This window comes from Pongo pygmaeus, chromosome 14 (genome assembly GCF_028885625.2).
Source record: "Pongo pygmaeus isolate AG05252 chromosome 14, NHGRI_mPonPyg2-v2.0_pri, whole genome shotgun sequence".
NCBI lineage: Eukaryota > Metazoa > Chordata > Mammalia > Primates > Hominidae > Pongo > Pongo pygmaeus.
Genome location: NC_072387.2, coordinates 52,688,826 through 52,705,576, shown reverse-complemented (window position 1 = coordinate 52,705,576; position 16,751 = coordinate 52,688,826). Strand labels below are relative to the sequence as shown.

The following is a 16,751-nucleotide window of genomic DNA, read 5'->3' as shown; positions in this document are numbered from 1 at the left end:
TCTTATTCTAAGCCTTGGCTCCTGGACAGCAATTCTAGACCTGCCCTGGGCCAGAGAGGAGCCCACTGCCCTGAAGGGAGAGACTCAGGACTGGCAGCATTCAACAAAGCTGACTGAAGAGCCAATGGTCCTTGCGTGAACATCAGTGATAGCCAGGTAATATTTGCCCTAGGCCTGAGGCAGTGGTGGCCATAGGGACTCCTCTGCTTGAGGAAAGAGGAGGGAAGAATGGGGAGAACTTTGTCTTTTGGCTTGGATGCTAGCTCAGCCCACAGTAAATAGAGAACCAGGTAGATTCTCAAAGTTCCCGACTCAGGCTCTGGCTCCTGGATGACATCTCTGGACATGCCCCCAGGGGCAGAGGGAACTTGCCTGAACTTCCTGAAGGGAAGGACACAAGCCTGGCTGGATTGTAGAGCCCTTGGGTCTTGAGTGAACATAGGTGGCAGCCAGACAGCGGTCACTGCAGGTCTTGGGTGAGACCCAGGGCTATGCTGGCTTCAGATCTGACCCAGAGCAGTCCCAGTGATGCTGGCCTCAGGGGTGCTTGTGCCACCCCTACCCCAGTTCCAGGAAGCTCAACACAGAGAAAGAGACTCCATTTGTTAAAGAAAAATAAGAGAAGAGAAAAGAGTCTCTGCCTGGTAATCCAGAGAATTCTCCCAGATCTTACTCAAGACAATCAAGGAGGTATCTCTATGAGCCTGCAAGAGCCACAGTATAACTGGGCTGAAGATGTACTCTAAAGCAGATACAGCTGCAGTGATCAAAGTCTTAGATCACAACACCCAAGTCTCTTGGAATACCTGGGAAGCCTTTCCAAGAAGGACAAGTACAAAAAAGCCCGGATTGTGAAGACCAAAATAAATACCTAACTCTTCAATGTTCAGACACTGATAAACATCCAAAAGCATCAAAACTATCCAGGAGAACATGAGCTCACCAAATAAAATAAATAAGGCACCATTGACCGATCCGAGAGAGAGAGAGAGAGAGAGAGATGTGACCTTCCAGACAGAATTCAAAATATCTATTTTGAGGAAGCTTGATGAAATCCAAGATAACACAGAGAAGGAATTCAGAATTCTATCAGATAAATTTAGTTAAGAGATTGAAATAATTAAAAAGAATCAAAATTTCTGGAGCTGAAAAGTACAAATGGCATACTAAAGAATGCATCAGAGTCCCTTAACAGCAGAATTGATGAATGAGAACAAAGAATTAGTGAGCTTGAAAACAGGCTATTTGAAATTACATAGTCAGAGGAGACAGAAGAAAAAAGAATAAAAAACAAAGGATGCCTGCAGGATCTAGAAAATAGCCTCAAAAGGGCAAATCTAAGAGTTATTGGCCTTAAAGAAGAGGTAGAGAAACAGAAAGGGGTAGAAAATTTATTCAAAGGGATAATAACAGAGAACCTCCCAAATGGAGAGGATACAACCTACAAGAAGATATACAAGAACACCAAGCAGGTTGAATGCAAAGAAGTACCCCAAGGCATTTAATAATCAAACTCCCAAAGATTAAGTATAAAGAAAGGATAAAGATCAAGGATAAAGAAAGCAGCAAGATAAAGGAAACAAATAGCATACAAAGGAGCTCAATACACGGCATGAGACTTCTCGGTGGAAAACTTACAAGCCAGGATAGAGTGACATGATATATTTAATATGCTGAAGGAAAAAAAAAAACTTGTATCCTAGAGGGGTCAAGCAAAATGGCAGAATAGAACTTCATCAGTGGTCCCTCTGGCAAGCCCACCAATTTAACAACTATCTACACACACAAAAAAGCACTTTCATAATAACCAAAAATCAGGTGACCACTCACAGTACCTGGTTTTAACTTCATATCACTGAAAGAGGCACTGAAGAGGTAGAAAACATAGCCTTGAATCCTGACACCGTCCCACTCCCATCTTTCTGGCAGCTGCAGCATGGTTCAGAGAGTGTCTCTGGTCACTGGGAGAGGAGAGTACAGCAATTGTGAGACATTGAACTCAGTGCTGTCCTGTTAGAGCAGAAAGAAAACCAAACTCAGCTATTGCCCACATGTAGAGGGAGCATTTAAACTAGCTCTAGCCAGAGGGCAATTCCTGATCCCCGTGGTGGAAAGTTGAATTTTCCCAAACCTCACCACTGTGGGCTAAAGTGCTCTTGGGCTCTAAATAACCTTTAAAGGCATCCTAGGCCACAAGGATTGCAACATATAGGTGAATCCTAGGGATGAACTGGGCCCAGAATCAATCGACTGTGGGGTGGGAGCATGTTACCTCTGACATACCAGCTGGGGCAGCTAAAAGAGTGCTGGCCTCGCCCCTAACCTCAGGCTGCACTTCTTTCTGCGTGAAAAGAGGATAGGGAAGAGTGGGGAGGACTTTGTCTTGCATCTTGGATCCCAGCTCAGTTACAGCAGGATAGGGCACTGGTCAGAGTTGCAAGGCCTATTTTCCAGGCCCTAGTTCCCAGATGACATTTCTAGACACGCCCTGGGCCAGAAGGGAACTTGCTGCCTCGAAGGGAAGGACCCAGTCCTGACTGCATTCATCATCTGCTAACTGAAGAGCACTTAGGCCCTGAATAACCAGCAGCAATACCCAGGTACTATGTCAAGGGCCTTGGGTGAGACTCTGAGACTTGGTGAGTTCAGGTCAGATTCACCACATTCCCAGCTGCGGTGGCTATGGGGCAAGAATACTTCTGCTCGAGAAAAGCAGAGGGAAAAGTAAAGGGGACTTTGTCTTGTACCTTAGGTACTAGGTTGGCCACAGCGGGTAGAACACCAAGTGGGCTCTTGGGATGCCTGATTCCAGGACTTGGTTCTTGGATGGCATTTCTGGACCTGCCTTGGACCACAGGGGAGCCCACAGCCCTGAAGGGTGAGTCCCAGGCCAGGCAGCATTCACCACAAGCTGACTAAAGAGCCTTGAGCCTTAAGGAAACATTAGCGATGATCTGGCAGCACTTCCCATGGGCCTGTGGTGGCGGTGGCCATGAGTGAGGCTCCTCTGCTTTTGGAAAGAGGAGGGAAGAGTGGGAAGGACTATGTCTTGTGGTTTCAGTGCCACGTCAGCCAGAGTGTAACAGAACACTATCTAGATTTCTAAGGCTTTTGACTTTAGTCCCTGGCTCCTGGACAGCACTTCTGGACCTATCTGGCACATGGGTGATATCGCTGCCCTGAAGAGAAGGACACAGGCTTGGCTAGATTTGCCACCTGATGACTGTAAAGCCCTAGGATCTTGAGTGAACATAGGCAGTAGCCAGGGAGTGGTTATAGCAGGCCTTGGGCAAGACCCAGTGCTGTGCTGTCTTCAGGTCTGACTCAGTGCAGTCATCATGCTGGTGGCTGCAGGGGTGCTTGTGTCACAATATCCCTAGCTTCAGATGGCTCAGAACAGAGTGAGATTCCATTTTTTGGGGAGAAAGTATGGGAGAACAAAAGCCTCTGCCTGGCAATCCAGAGAATTCTCTCGGATCTTGTCCAAGACCATCAAAGTGGTACCTCTACAAGTCTGCAAGAACCACAGTGCTTTGGCCTTAGGTGCCCCCTAAAGCAGATATAGTTTAGATCACAACACCCAAGTCCTTTTGAATATCTGGAAAACTTTGCCAAAAAAGGATACAAACAAGCCCAGCCCATGAGACTACAATAAATACCTAACTTCAGTGACCTGAAACAGATGAACTTCTCCAAGTATCAAGACAATCCAGGAAAACATGACTTCACCAAATGAACTAAATAAGGCACTGGGGTTCAATTCTGGAGAAACAGAGCTATGTGATCTCACAGACAGAGAATTCAAAATAGCTTTTTTGAGGAAACTCAAAGAAATTCAAGATAACACAGAGAAGGAATTCAGAATTCTACCAGATACATTTAACAAAGAGATTGAAATAATTAAAAAGAATCAAGCAGAAATTCTGCAGCTGAAGAATGCAGTTGGTATACTGAAGAATGCATCAGCCTTTTAATAGCAGAATTGATCAAGGAGAAGAAAGAATTGCAATAAGTAATCACCTGAAGGTACAAAACCCGCTAGTAAGTACACAGGAAAACACAGCACATTATAGCACTGAAGCTGTGGTGTAAACTACTCTTATCCTAAGTAGAAAGACTAAATGATGAACCAACCAAAAGGAATAACTACAACAACTTCTCAAGACATAAACAGTAGAATAGGATATAAAATAGAAACAACAAAAAGTTAAAATGCCAGGGAACAAAGTTAAGGCATAGAGTTTTTATTAGCTTTCTTTTTGCTTGTTTGTCTGTTTATTCAAAGTGTTGTTATCAGCTTAAAGTAATGAGTCATAAAATAGCATTTGCAAGCCTCATGTTAACCTCAAACCAAAAGAAATGAATACACAAAAAATAAAAAGCAAGAAACTAAATAATAGTATCAGAGAAAATCACCTTCACTAAAGGAAGACAGGAAGGAAAGAAAGAAGGAAGAGAAGACCACAAAACAACTAGAAAACAAATAACAAAATGGCAGAACTAAGTCCTTACTTGCCAGTAATAACACTGAATGTAAATGGACTAAACTCTCCAATCAAAAGATATAGAGTAGCTGAATGGATAAAAAATAAACAAACAAATAAGACCTACTGATCTGTTCACTACAAGAAACACACTTTACCTATAAAAACACACATACACTGAAAATAAAGGGTTGGGAAAAAGACATTCCATGCCAATAGAAATGAAGAAAAGCAGGAGACGCTATACTTCTATCAGACAAAATAGATTTCAAGAAAGAAATTATAAGAAGAGACAAAAAAACTCACTATGTAATAATAAAGGGGTCAGTTTAGTAAGAGGAATTTTAAATATATATGCACCCAATCTTGGAGCACCCAGATATATAAAGCAAATATTATTAGAGCTGAAGAGAGAGATAGGCCCCAATACAATAATGGCTGGAGAGTTCAACACCCCGCTTTCAGCACTGGACAGATCATCAAACAGAAAATCAACACAGAAACATCAGAATTAATCTGCACTATAGACCAAATGGACCTCATAGATATTTACAGAACATTTCATCCAACAGCAGCAGAATACACATTCTTCTCAGCACGTGGATCATTCTCAAGGATAGACCATATGTTAGGCCCCAAAGCAAGTCTTAAAAAGTTCAAAACAATTGAAATAATGTTAACTATCTTCTTTGATCACAAAGAAATAAAACTAGAAATTAATAAGAAGAGGAATTTTGGAAACTTTACAAACACATGGAAATTAAACAATATGCTCCTGAATCACCAGTGAGTCTGTGTAAAATTTTCTTTCTGTTTTTTTTTTTTTTTGAGACAGAGTCAATTTAAAATTTTCTCGTCTTTCTTTCTTCTTCTCTCTTTCTCTCTCTTTCTCTCTTTCTCTCTCTTTCTTGTTTCTTTCCTTCCTTCCTCCCTCCCTCCCTTTCTTTCTTTCCTTCTTTCTTTCTTTCCTCCTTCCTTCCTCCCCTGCTCCCTCCCTCCCTCTCTCTCTCTCTGTCTGTTTCTTTCTTTCTTTTCTTTCTTTCTTTCTCTTTCCTTTCTTTTTTGAGACAGGGTTTCACTGTATCACCCAGGCCAGAGTGCAGTGGCACGATCTTGGCTCACTGCAACCTTCACCTCCTGGGGCTCAAGTGATCCTCCCACCTCAGCCCCCCAAGTAGGTGGGACCCATGGGCATGCACTACCACACCCGGCTAATTTTTGTATTTTTTTGTAGAGATGGGGTTTAGTCATGTTGCCCAGGCTGGTCTCAAACTCCAGGGCTCAAGCAATCCACCTGCCTTGGCCTCCAAGAGTTCTGGAATTACAGGTGTGAGCCACCACACCTGGCCTAAATTTCTCAAATGAAAATTGAAGCACAATATACCAAAACCTATGGGAAACAGCAAAATAAGTACTAAGAGGGAAGTTTATAGCAATAAGTGCCTACATCAAAAAAGTAGAAAAACTTCAAATAAACAACCTAAACATGCATCTTAGAGAACTAGAAAAGCAGAGCAAAAGAAACCCAAAATTAGTAGAAGAAAAAAAAAATCAGAGCAGAAATAAATGAAATTGAAATGAAAAAATACAAAAGATTAATGAAATGAAAAGTTGGTTTTTTGAAAAGATAAATAAAATGGACAAATCTTTAGCCTGACCAAGAAAAAAAGAAAGAAGACTCCAACAAAATCAGAGATGAAAAAGGAGACATTACAACCAATACTGCAGAAATTCAAAGAATCATTAGAGGCTTCTATAAGTAACTGAATGCCAATAAATTGGAAGACCTAGAAAAAATGGATAAATTCCTAGACACATACAACCTACCAAGATTGAACCATGAAGAAATCCAAAACCTGAACAGACTAACAAGTACCGAAATCTAAGTCATAATAAAAGGTCTCTCAGTAAAGAAAAGCCAGGGACCCAATGGCTTCACTGGTGAGTTTTACCAAATATTTAAAGAAGAACTAATACCAATCCTACTCAAACTATTCCAAAAAATAGAGGAGGAGGGAATACTTTGAAATGCATTATATCAGGCCAGTATTACTCTGCTATCAAAGCCAAAGACGTCAAATAAGGAAAACTACAGGCCAATATCCTTGATGAATATTGATGCCAAAATCCTCAACAAAATACTACCAAACTAAATTCAACAGCATATTAAAAAATCACTCATTATGACCAAGTGGGATTTATCCCAGAGAAGCAAGGATGTTTAATATACACAAATCAATCAATTTGATATATCAACAGAATGAAGGACAAAAGCCATATAATCATTTCAGTTGATGTGGAAAAAATATTTGATAAAATTCAACATGCCTTCATTTTAAAACCCTCAAAAAACTGGGCATAGGAGAAATATACCTCAACATAATAAAAGTCATATAGGATGACAGGCGCACAAGTAATATCATACTGAATGGGGAAAAACTGAAAGCCTTTCCTTTAAGATCTGGTATATGACAAGGATGCCCACTTTCACCAATTTTATTCAAAATAGTACTCAAAGTCCTAGCTATAGCAATCAGACAAAAGAAAGAAATAAAGGACATTCAAATTGGAAGGAAGAAGTCAAATTATCCTCATTGCAGATGATATGATCTTACATTTGGAAAAACCTAAAGACTCTACCAAAAAGCTATTATTAATAGAATTGATAAACAAATTCAGTAACATTGAAGGATACAAAATCAACATACAAAAATCAGTAGCATTTCTATATGCCAACAGCGACTAATATTCACAAGAAATCAAGAAAGTAATCCCATGTACAATAACTAAAAACAAAATAAAATATGTAATAATTACATTAACCAAAGAAATGAAAGATCTCTACAATGAAAACCATACAACACTGATGCAAGAAATTATAGAGGACACCAAAAAATGGAAAGATATTCCAGTTCATGGACTAAAAGAATCAATATTATTAAAATGTCCATACTATCCAAAGCAATCTACAGACTTAATGCAATCCCTATCAAAATACCAATGACATTCTTCACAGATATAGAAAAAATAATTCTAAAATTATATGAAACCATGGAAGACCCAGAATAGCCAAAGCTATCCTGAGCAAAAAGAACAAAATAGGAGGAATCACATTTTCTGACTTCAAATTATTCTACAGAGCTATAGCAACCAAAACAGCAGGTACTAGCATAAAAACAGACACAGACCAATGGAACAGAACAGAGAACCCAGAAACAAACTTTGTGGGGAACAAGTTTACTGCACCCAGGCTCTGAAGCCAGGCTGTCTGTGTTTGAATCGTGGCTTTGCCATTAACCTTGGGTAAATAGCTAAATCTCTGTGGACCTTAGCTTCCTCACCTGTAAAATGCGGGAATAAGGATACTTCTCTCATAGGGTTATATAAATGAGTAAATGACGTGATGGATGAAAAGGGTTTAGCAATAGTGCATGTATGAGGCAGGTTAGATGTTGCAACTATCAAATCCCACAGGGTAGTCATGATGGTAAGGAGATGAGGTGAACTGTGAGCCAGCCAGTAAGCATGGCACATAGTATGTCTTAGCTTGGTAAGTGTTAATTTTTGTTTTCACATGTGGTACACAGTACGCATGCAATAAAAATTTGCTGGATCAAGTGAAAAAAAAAAGAAAAAGTTATAAAGAAGACACTGAATTTTCTGGGAAGCCCTCCTTCCTCACTCCAAACGTTCCTCTCTCCAAATATTGTTCTTTAACTGATTGACTTTGTTGAAACAGGCACATTTGGTTATTAGGGGAAATATATGGTTAGAAGCTTAGGAAATTGTGACAAAGGATTTTCCATGCTTTCAGCAATAGGAGGCATAGTCACCCAGTGTGTTAAACTTTGTAAAAAGGAATTGCGGGACTGGTTTCGCCCCTGCCCTGCCTCCCTAGACAGAACCAAGAGATGACCGTGATTGGAAATGGTACCACTCAGCAGCTGTTCTTATTGGCTGGCTCACAGTTCACCTCATCTTACCATAATGACTACACTGTGGGATTTGACAGTTGCAACATCTAACCTGCCTCAAAAGCTCTTCCTCACTTCCAGGGAGTTCCACTGTCCCTCCCTTAGTTTGGTGTAAGATGTAACCACAGCTTTAATTATTAGTCTTGAGAGAAACAGGGAGGCGGTATCAAGACTCCATCTACTCAGCTATGAATGAACAACCCAGCTCTTTACGACTAACTCCCAAAACAAACATCAAACCCCAAAGCATGAATAAAATAGCTATATTCATCATACAACACAACCAGGGCATGCCTCCCTGTTTTTGCTCCTTGTGCAGTATTTTTACATTCTAAAGCTTGAGTACAACTTTTCCTGGTACTTTCTTCTGACTCATGAAAGCATCCACTTAATCTCCTGTAGACAATAGAGGATTCTATTTAGCTGTAATTGTGGAAAAGGCATCATCAAGGTTGCTAAGCAGCAGAAATTGGTTTATTGGAAACAACTTTCTGTGAGGAAAGCACCCCTTGTTTCCTCAAGGATTTGTGTCTTCTTGTTGATTGACTTGCTAAGTGAATTCTGCAAAAGATTTTCCCCTTATACCTATGGAAGGACTGGGAAGGCAAAGTGGTAGAGAAAGAATCAATGTTAGAAAGTGGATGATGAGGCACTCTTAAGCAATTAAGAGACCATGGTTCTTCTGTCCAGAAACCTCTAATTAGGAAATCTGAGGCCCTGCTTGGCTGTGTGTCCTTTGCCCTGCTGTCAGGCCTCATTATGGGCTCCACCAGGATGAGGAAGGAACTCAGAGACAGAGAAGGGACATGTGTCATGCTGGGATGGTGATCAGTCAACCCAGGAAAGGATGTGGACTTAAGCTATTCCTAGTGACTTGAAGTATCACAGTTGCCAAACTCATTTAGTTTAATTATCTAGACTAGCAATTATGTTCATGGGACCATGAAGGTAAGAAAAACAGTAAAGCTACCTGTGTAAGTGTATGTGTTGGGGGAAAACCATTGGCATTTATTGAACGATTAATATGTGATAGTTTTAAGCATTTTTTGTGTACAAAAATTAATACTATTAGTTTAACACTCTTTAAAGATGAGAAACCAAGGCTCTGAGAGGGTACATTCATGAATACAGTTACTGTAAGTTAGCAGGGATGGAATTTGAACCCTGGCAGCCAACACACCTGTCTGCTGGATTATCCAGCCAGGCCAGGTCTTAGATGATTGTGCCCATGGGAAAACTATGGCCCCAAGCTGCTAGATCTTTCCTTTTTTTGGAAGGAGGCAGCTTATCTGAATTTTTAATGAAAAATATCTGAATTTTTAAATTGTTGGCAACATCTTTAAAATTTTTTTTAATCTTATTTCAGGTCAACTACTGAGTATAAGCTGAGTGTAGCATAGGATTACTTCCTTCTTGCCCAAAGTCATTAAGTCATTGCTCAAGCTGCAACTCTGTGAGTATGTGGGATAAACCTGGACCAAGGAAGGGGAAATGTAAACAGGAACCCACACCAGTTCCATTTCAGGAAATAGCCTTTGAGGAAGCTTCACAATATCGGGTTATCAGAGGCAGTTTGACCTCCTAGGCTTTGTTAGTTTCACCAGAAACCTAGGGAGAATGTGGGTCAAGATTTCAGATTTGTGATGGAGTAGAGTCTAGATCTGCCTGTTTAGGCCACAGTGCTATAATCCTATAGTTCAAAGATTCCCAACCAGACACATAGTGGTATGTAGTCAGTGGGTCACATATAAGCTGAAATACTGACCCTCTCAGTCCTCAGGAGTCTAGGTAGTTTCAGTGGTTATGAGGCCACTCAGGTGGTCACGTGTGGCCATAAGAAGATTCTCTCCTTTCAACTTAACCTATGTTGCAGATGTTATAATTTTTAATAAATGCATGACAGGAAGTTAGAAAGTTGTGAAGCAATACTATGGTCTGTTTCCTATGTAATATGGATTGTCCTGTCTTACCCGTCAAGTGAATGGGATCTATATCTCTATATAAATTCTTTAGTGTAACTTTTCTGCTCTTCTGCTTGTCTAGATAATAGGATATTCTCCTCGAGGTTTTTCCCAACATATTCATGAGGGTTTTCATTAAAAAAAAATCACTACATTTCATTCATTCATCCCTTCTAGTTCTCTTCCTGGCCACCAATCTCACATAGCAATTCGCTGCTATTTAGTATCAATTCATTCAATTGTGGTTTGTTTAGAAAGGTCCCTGGGTGAGGGCATGGGGCTTACCAGGGTGACCAGCTTGTCTCAGTCTGCCAGGAATATTCCTGATTTTAACACTGAAAGTCTCGTGTCCCAGAAATCTCCTCAGTCCCGAGTAAGCCAGGATCGTTGGTCACCATAGGTCTAACACACATGTAGAGTTGTAATTAGACAGAAAGAAAGACCCTTCTTTGTATTAGTAGGTGGTTTGGGGAGGAGGGAAGGAGGAGGAGAATTTGGCTTCACATGGATAGGTAGGTGTAGGGATGATGGGGGTATTTCACACAAAATAACCTCATATTTTCTTTACTGGATAGACATAAGGTCATCTGCAGAGAGGAAGGTGGGCCAATGGTAGAAGAATTGTCACTTAACAAATCCTACTTCTTAACACATTCTTTTAAAACAACTCAACAACAACTTAGGTGCATTTATATGCTTTGAATGAATGTGCTCTGTCATTTCTGTGAGGAAGCAAATTATTATGAATAACTACAAAAATGAAATGGTTATATATTTATTTTTTCAAAAACAAAAGGCAAATTCCAAAAGTATAATCTAAGATGAGGCATCATGATCACTAGAGGTGCCTGTTCCCATTACTGCCATGCTTTAATCCACTTGCCCTCAACTGTCTACCATCCTCTGGCTCCCCATCCCTCACATCCTAAATAACATACCTAGCTTAAGTAACAATTACTCACTTAAAAGTGGGAAAATATGGTCATTATTGAGGGAGCATAGCACCAAAATCTGTATCAGTCAAGGTTTTCCAGAGAAAGAGAACCAATAGGATATGTATGTATGTATGTATGTATGTATGTATGTATGTACGTATGTCTCTACTATCTACTATCTATCATCTATCTATCTATCTATCTATCTATCTATCTATCTAAGAAGGGATTTATTATAGAAATTTGCTCATGCAATTATGGAGGGACAATATGCCACCTGCAAGCTGGAGACCCAAGAAAGCTGATAGTGTAATTCAGTCCAAGACCAAAGGCCTGAGAACCAGTGGGGGAATGCTGCTGGTGTAAACCCTGGAGACTGAAGGCCTGAGGACAAGGAGCTCTGATGTCCGAGGGCAGAAGATGGATGTCCCAGCTGCAGAAGAATGGAATCTGAATTGTGGCCCTCAAAGACCCACTGGAGGGCAGACACTGGCAGGCTGTGGGAGAAGCTGAGGATAGGGTGAGTGAAACTCCACAGGTGACCTTGGACAAGTGCCTAAACTTTCTGTGCCTCTGTGTGCATATCTGCAAAGTGAAGTGGTGGACTATGTGAGCCCCAAGTTTCCTCATGCATTCTAGAATTGCAGCACTTTTTGAGGGATTGTAAGAGGAAAGAAGCAGTTACAGAAACACAATTTTGAAATGCTAGGTCTTTGGTATTTGAAGCCAAGGAATTGGCCAGGGGTCTCTGAAAAAAAAAATAGGATGATGAATAAGATGGAACCAGGCAGCACCCTAAAAGTTTGTGACAAAGGAAGTCTCAATCCTTACATCAGAAGCAAACTTCTCACTGTATACCTTTACATTTTATAAAACATGGTCACATGGAACAATAGCTTGCAGACCGGGAAGCACTTGAACATAATAGTGTTTCATTTGATCCTCATACACTCTTGGGAGATAGAAAGCATTGTTTTTACTCTGTCCATTTTATGAACAAGGAAAATCAGTTTCCAAGTAGTTAAGGTCACAGAGCTGAGTATTGGACTCTGTTCTTATGGATTTCTGTACCCTCCATAGAGAATGGGGTCAGTGGGGTCTTATCCTTGAGCAGCCGTGTCAGAAGTGGGAGCCCTGGGCATAGAGCCTTAGGGACTTATGGAACACACTGTGTCCTCACTAGGCTGGAGCAGGGACTATGGTTGTGGATGCCATAGTTGGTCTGCTTTGGAAAGGGCTTCCTTTATCTCCACCGAAGAGATATCACCAAAGATCTGGGGGTAGCTTTGCCAGTCTACGTGCTGACTCTCTGCTGGAGCTGTCTCCTAATCAGGTCACTGCTAGAGTTCCTCTTCCTAAATGTCCCAGTGCCATGACTTTGGTGCTCTAGCTTGTGGGATTGAATCAATCTTGAATCAATCTAAGAGTCCAGAGTCTATGAGGACTCCTTCTTCTCTGTTGCATACTGCTGTCTGAAGCTAAATGCTATTGTACAAGTTTTGTTGCTGTTTAGATTTTTTTTTTGTTCCCAGATTATTGTTCCAAAAATAGACCTATGATATATTCTTATACATTTGAATTTAATTAAGAACCTTTTTCTCAATGACATAAATATGGTTTTACTGTTTCCAGCCAGGCCAGACAAAGATGCCTGAAGACAGATTTCTAAATGATGCTGTGTGCCAATTTCTCTGATCTTTTTAATATCGTAACTAAGGGGCCTTACTCTGAGATGGTGATTTATGAGTTTGACATGCTGTCCTGTACCACTCTCTGATCACTAGGGAATACGTAGAAACTCACCAAAGCAACTGCTCTCAGGTGTCAAAGTGGAGCCACATTGTCCCTTCTAACCTCATAAGGATCCTTATGGGATTCAGGATGATCACATTTTCAGTGCTCTAAGGACTGTCTCCATATGATCCCAGCCATACCATGACAATTACTGATGTATTTGACTTGTTGAGCCTCCAACAGCATTGCAGACTCCACTTCTTGTGTTCCAACAGGACTAAGACCAGAAGCAAATGTCCTATTTTTTCCTGCCATTTCTCTGCTGAGCAACAGCAGCAACAGCAACAGCTCACCCTTGGAGCTGCTGCTGCCTAAAGAACAGGAGAAGATTCAGGAATGCTAACAATAGTTACCTACATATCCCATGCCCTCTGCCCTTGCCCATTGTAACAGCCTCACCACTTGGGTCAGTTAAGAGTCCACACTTGTCCACACCAGTACATCTTGGTGGTCACTTCAGCTGTGGGCTCTGATTTAAACATCCAGCTCAGGGGATGCCTCTTTGGTCCATGTCATAATCAGGAGAAGAATGCTGTCTTTGGATTCTGGAACTGACTCCATTTGTAGTGAAGAGTTTGGGGAGTATCAATAATGGGATGGCAGCATTCATTCATTCATTTATACCTCTAACCAGTCTTCCCTCACATAGTGGTTGAGCACTCAATACGTGCCCTGTGCTTAGCTGAGTACTGTTCAATGGTGAACAAAGAAGACATGGTCTTAAGGAGGAGTTCCTATTTCAACAGAGTAGCCCAAGGAACTTCAACCACTTTTGCTACAGGTGTATTAGTTACTGCCAAGAGTCTGTAAGTGTCCATGGGCCTCATTAAGCTCTGCCTTCCTTCTGCTTTTTGGAGCCTGGCCTTTGGTTGGCCTTGAATGAAGAGTGGGGCCCCCAAAGTACCACTGTCAGCACTCTCCAGGTGAGTATTATCCTGGGAGGGGCCAGGGCATGAGGAAGGCCAGGGCGTGGGGCCATCTGAAGGCTGTGTCATCCCAGGCTTCAGCCACAGAGGTTTTATTACGGAGGAAAGCTGAGCTGTGAGCACGTTGCTAGGCTGTGGCTATTTATTTTTATAAACGAGCCTTGTGCTTAATTTAGAAACCTGCTTTTTCTTTTTCTTTCTTCTTTCCAGCATCATCTGGCTGTCTGGCACCATCAAAGAATTGCATTTCTGACCCAAGAAGAGTTTATGGGTGGATGAGGGTGGGATGGAGGCTGGGGAGAGGATTGATGCCAGCCAGCTGCCTCACGGGGTGCTGGAAACACGTGGCCATGCCATTAGCATCCTGTTCGGCTTCTGGACGAGTTTCATCTGTGACACCTACATAGTCCTCGCTTGGATCAGCAAGATAAAAGGCAGCCCTGATGTTAGTGCCTCCTCTGATGAGCCACACGCCAGAATCCAGCAGAGCAGAAGGCAATGCCATGCAGAAGAGGACCAAAGTCAGGTGCCAGAAGCAGGTGACATCTCCACTCTCAGTTCCTTGGAGGCAGCTATTTTAATAGAACCACTTTACTGCAGCTATTTTGACATGAGGATATTTTGGTATGGCTCAAAAATTCAGCCAATAAGTCTTCAGCTTTTTAAAAAATAAATGATGAGTAAAATAGGCATCTTGCAGGCCATCCATGAGCGTCACCTCAACCTTGATCTTCACCCCCCCACCATTGTCAATCTTACCTTCAGGCATCAAGGGTATATGGATTGGGAACAGATGAAGGAAAGGACTGATAGAGGTTCAAAATGAAAGAAATAGCAGGTCAGGACTCCAGGAGGGTTGAGGGTCTTTTAAAGTAAAACAAAACACAAAAACAAACAAAAAAACAGGGTCAACCAAATTCAGATGTCAGGTAGAAGTCAGAGAAGGAATGAAAGATGGGAAATTGGTTATAAACCAAATACAGCAAGTCTGAATTTTGGCTTACTTGTTTTGAGGCTGCTGTACCAAAACAGTTGTGTTGGAAGAGCTGCATGAAATTGTTGGGCAAGAAATAGTCCACTCATGATTCAGATAAGCTCATTTTTCCTCTTCCATGGTCTATTTCTGACTCATAAATGTCTATACATTTCACTTTACGGCTTGTGTGAGCCTCAGTTTCCCCACATAAAATGCAGATGATGATGTCGGCCCTTCCTCTTTCCCCACCTTTTGCTCTCCTTCCAAGTGGCATGATGAGGAATGAGCCAGCATCTTGTAAACTGCTCCAGGCCACCTGGAGAAATGTGCTTGCATAAATAGTCGGCATTAGTATACGTGAGTCTTCCATGAGTAAAGAATTTCAGAGTTGGCAGCCATCTCTGCCTGGTGATTCATGTGGGCACAATGATGCCCTTAGCTACAATGTATGGTGTGGGTGATGAATTTGTTCTTGTCACAGCAGAGGACTGAGTATTCTTTACCCAAATGCTATAGATTGAGTTTGCACATGGGAACTAGATTAGCTCTGAAGAGAGTTGAAAGGAACCTGACATTTCTGCCTGCAATCTAGAGTTTCATTGTACAAACAACCGCAGCAGCACATTTGTGCCCAACCATTGGCTTCCTTTTGCCAGCAAAGAAAATCTTCTAAATTCTTCTGCCATTTGTCAAACCTGCCAAAGTCCCTGGAGACAGTTCTGGTATAACTGAAGGTGGAGAAAGAGAATATTATCTCTACCAGGTTTCACTACTTCCTGTGTTGGTTGTTCACAAGGGGAGAGCTTCTGCATCACAAGATGAAGCTTCGGTGATTTAGATGTGGAATATCCTTCCAGGATTAGGGCAAGGAGGCCCCAGCTTCCAGAATACTGTCCTGCAGCCTCCGCGTGGCTGGGCAGCGGCCTTCGTTTGAGCCTTCAGGGTGGAAACGAAGGACACGTGCGTCTCTGCAGCACTTCCGGCTTTCGCTCAATCCTATTTTCAGAGCCAAAGCGCCATCTCCTCTGGTACAGTTAATCTTTGTTCCTGCCACTGACCCATCTATCTTTATTACTTTTCACCATGTCCTGGCCTTCAGATTTCTTATGGATTTCTTTCTCAGGCGTTGTGTTTTGATTCCCTCCTCACATTTACTTCCAAGTGCCAAGAACAACTCTGTTCCGGCAGGAGGATATTATTTGGCTTAAAAAGGAGAATGAGCAGTGGCTTCTTTCCATCAGCATTCTTTAGGTTTACTTGGGAATTCATTCTGGGAACCATTTAGAGTCTCCTTCAAGCCTCTCCCTGACCGACAAAGTTTCTGTCCAAGAGAGTTACTTTGCTTCCATTGTTTCTAAATGGATGATAAGAACCTTTCTTTCTGAGCCTGTGTAGAAGGACTCAACACCCCTCCCCCCATTACTCCCCAGAGATCTTGGCTGGGCCCACAATGGATACACGCTGGGTATTGTTACCATTGTTATAGACTTCAGCATCAACTCCAGTATTTGATGGTCCAATAAACCTTGAGTCCTCTTCAAGAATTGTTAGTTTTTCCCACCTTTGAGAACCACACTCACCCTTTAGGGCAGCTCTTCCTAAGTGACTGACAAACACTCCCTGGTTGAGCTGGTGGGGGCAGATCCAGCCAACAACGGCTTCTCTGTCGACATCACACAGGCCTTAATGACACAGACTAGG

At 41.7% G+C, this 16,751-nt stretch overlaps 1 protein-coding gene across 1 annotated transcript; it reads left to right on the top strand.

The window, feature by feature from the left end:
* Positions 1–13,958: 13,958 nt before the first annotated feature.
* On the top strand, positions 13,959–16,751 carry SMIM2 (small integral membrane protein 2). The gene is made up of 2 exons (XM_054446925.2): positions 13,959–14,071; positions 14,285–16,751. The coding sequence occupies exon 2, from the start codon at positions 14,361–14,363 to the stop codon at positions 14,745–14,747; it is 387 nt and encodes a 128-aa protein (XP_054302900.1). The 5' UTR covers positions 13,959–14,071; positions 14,285–14,360; the 3' UTR covers positions 14,748–16,751.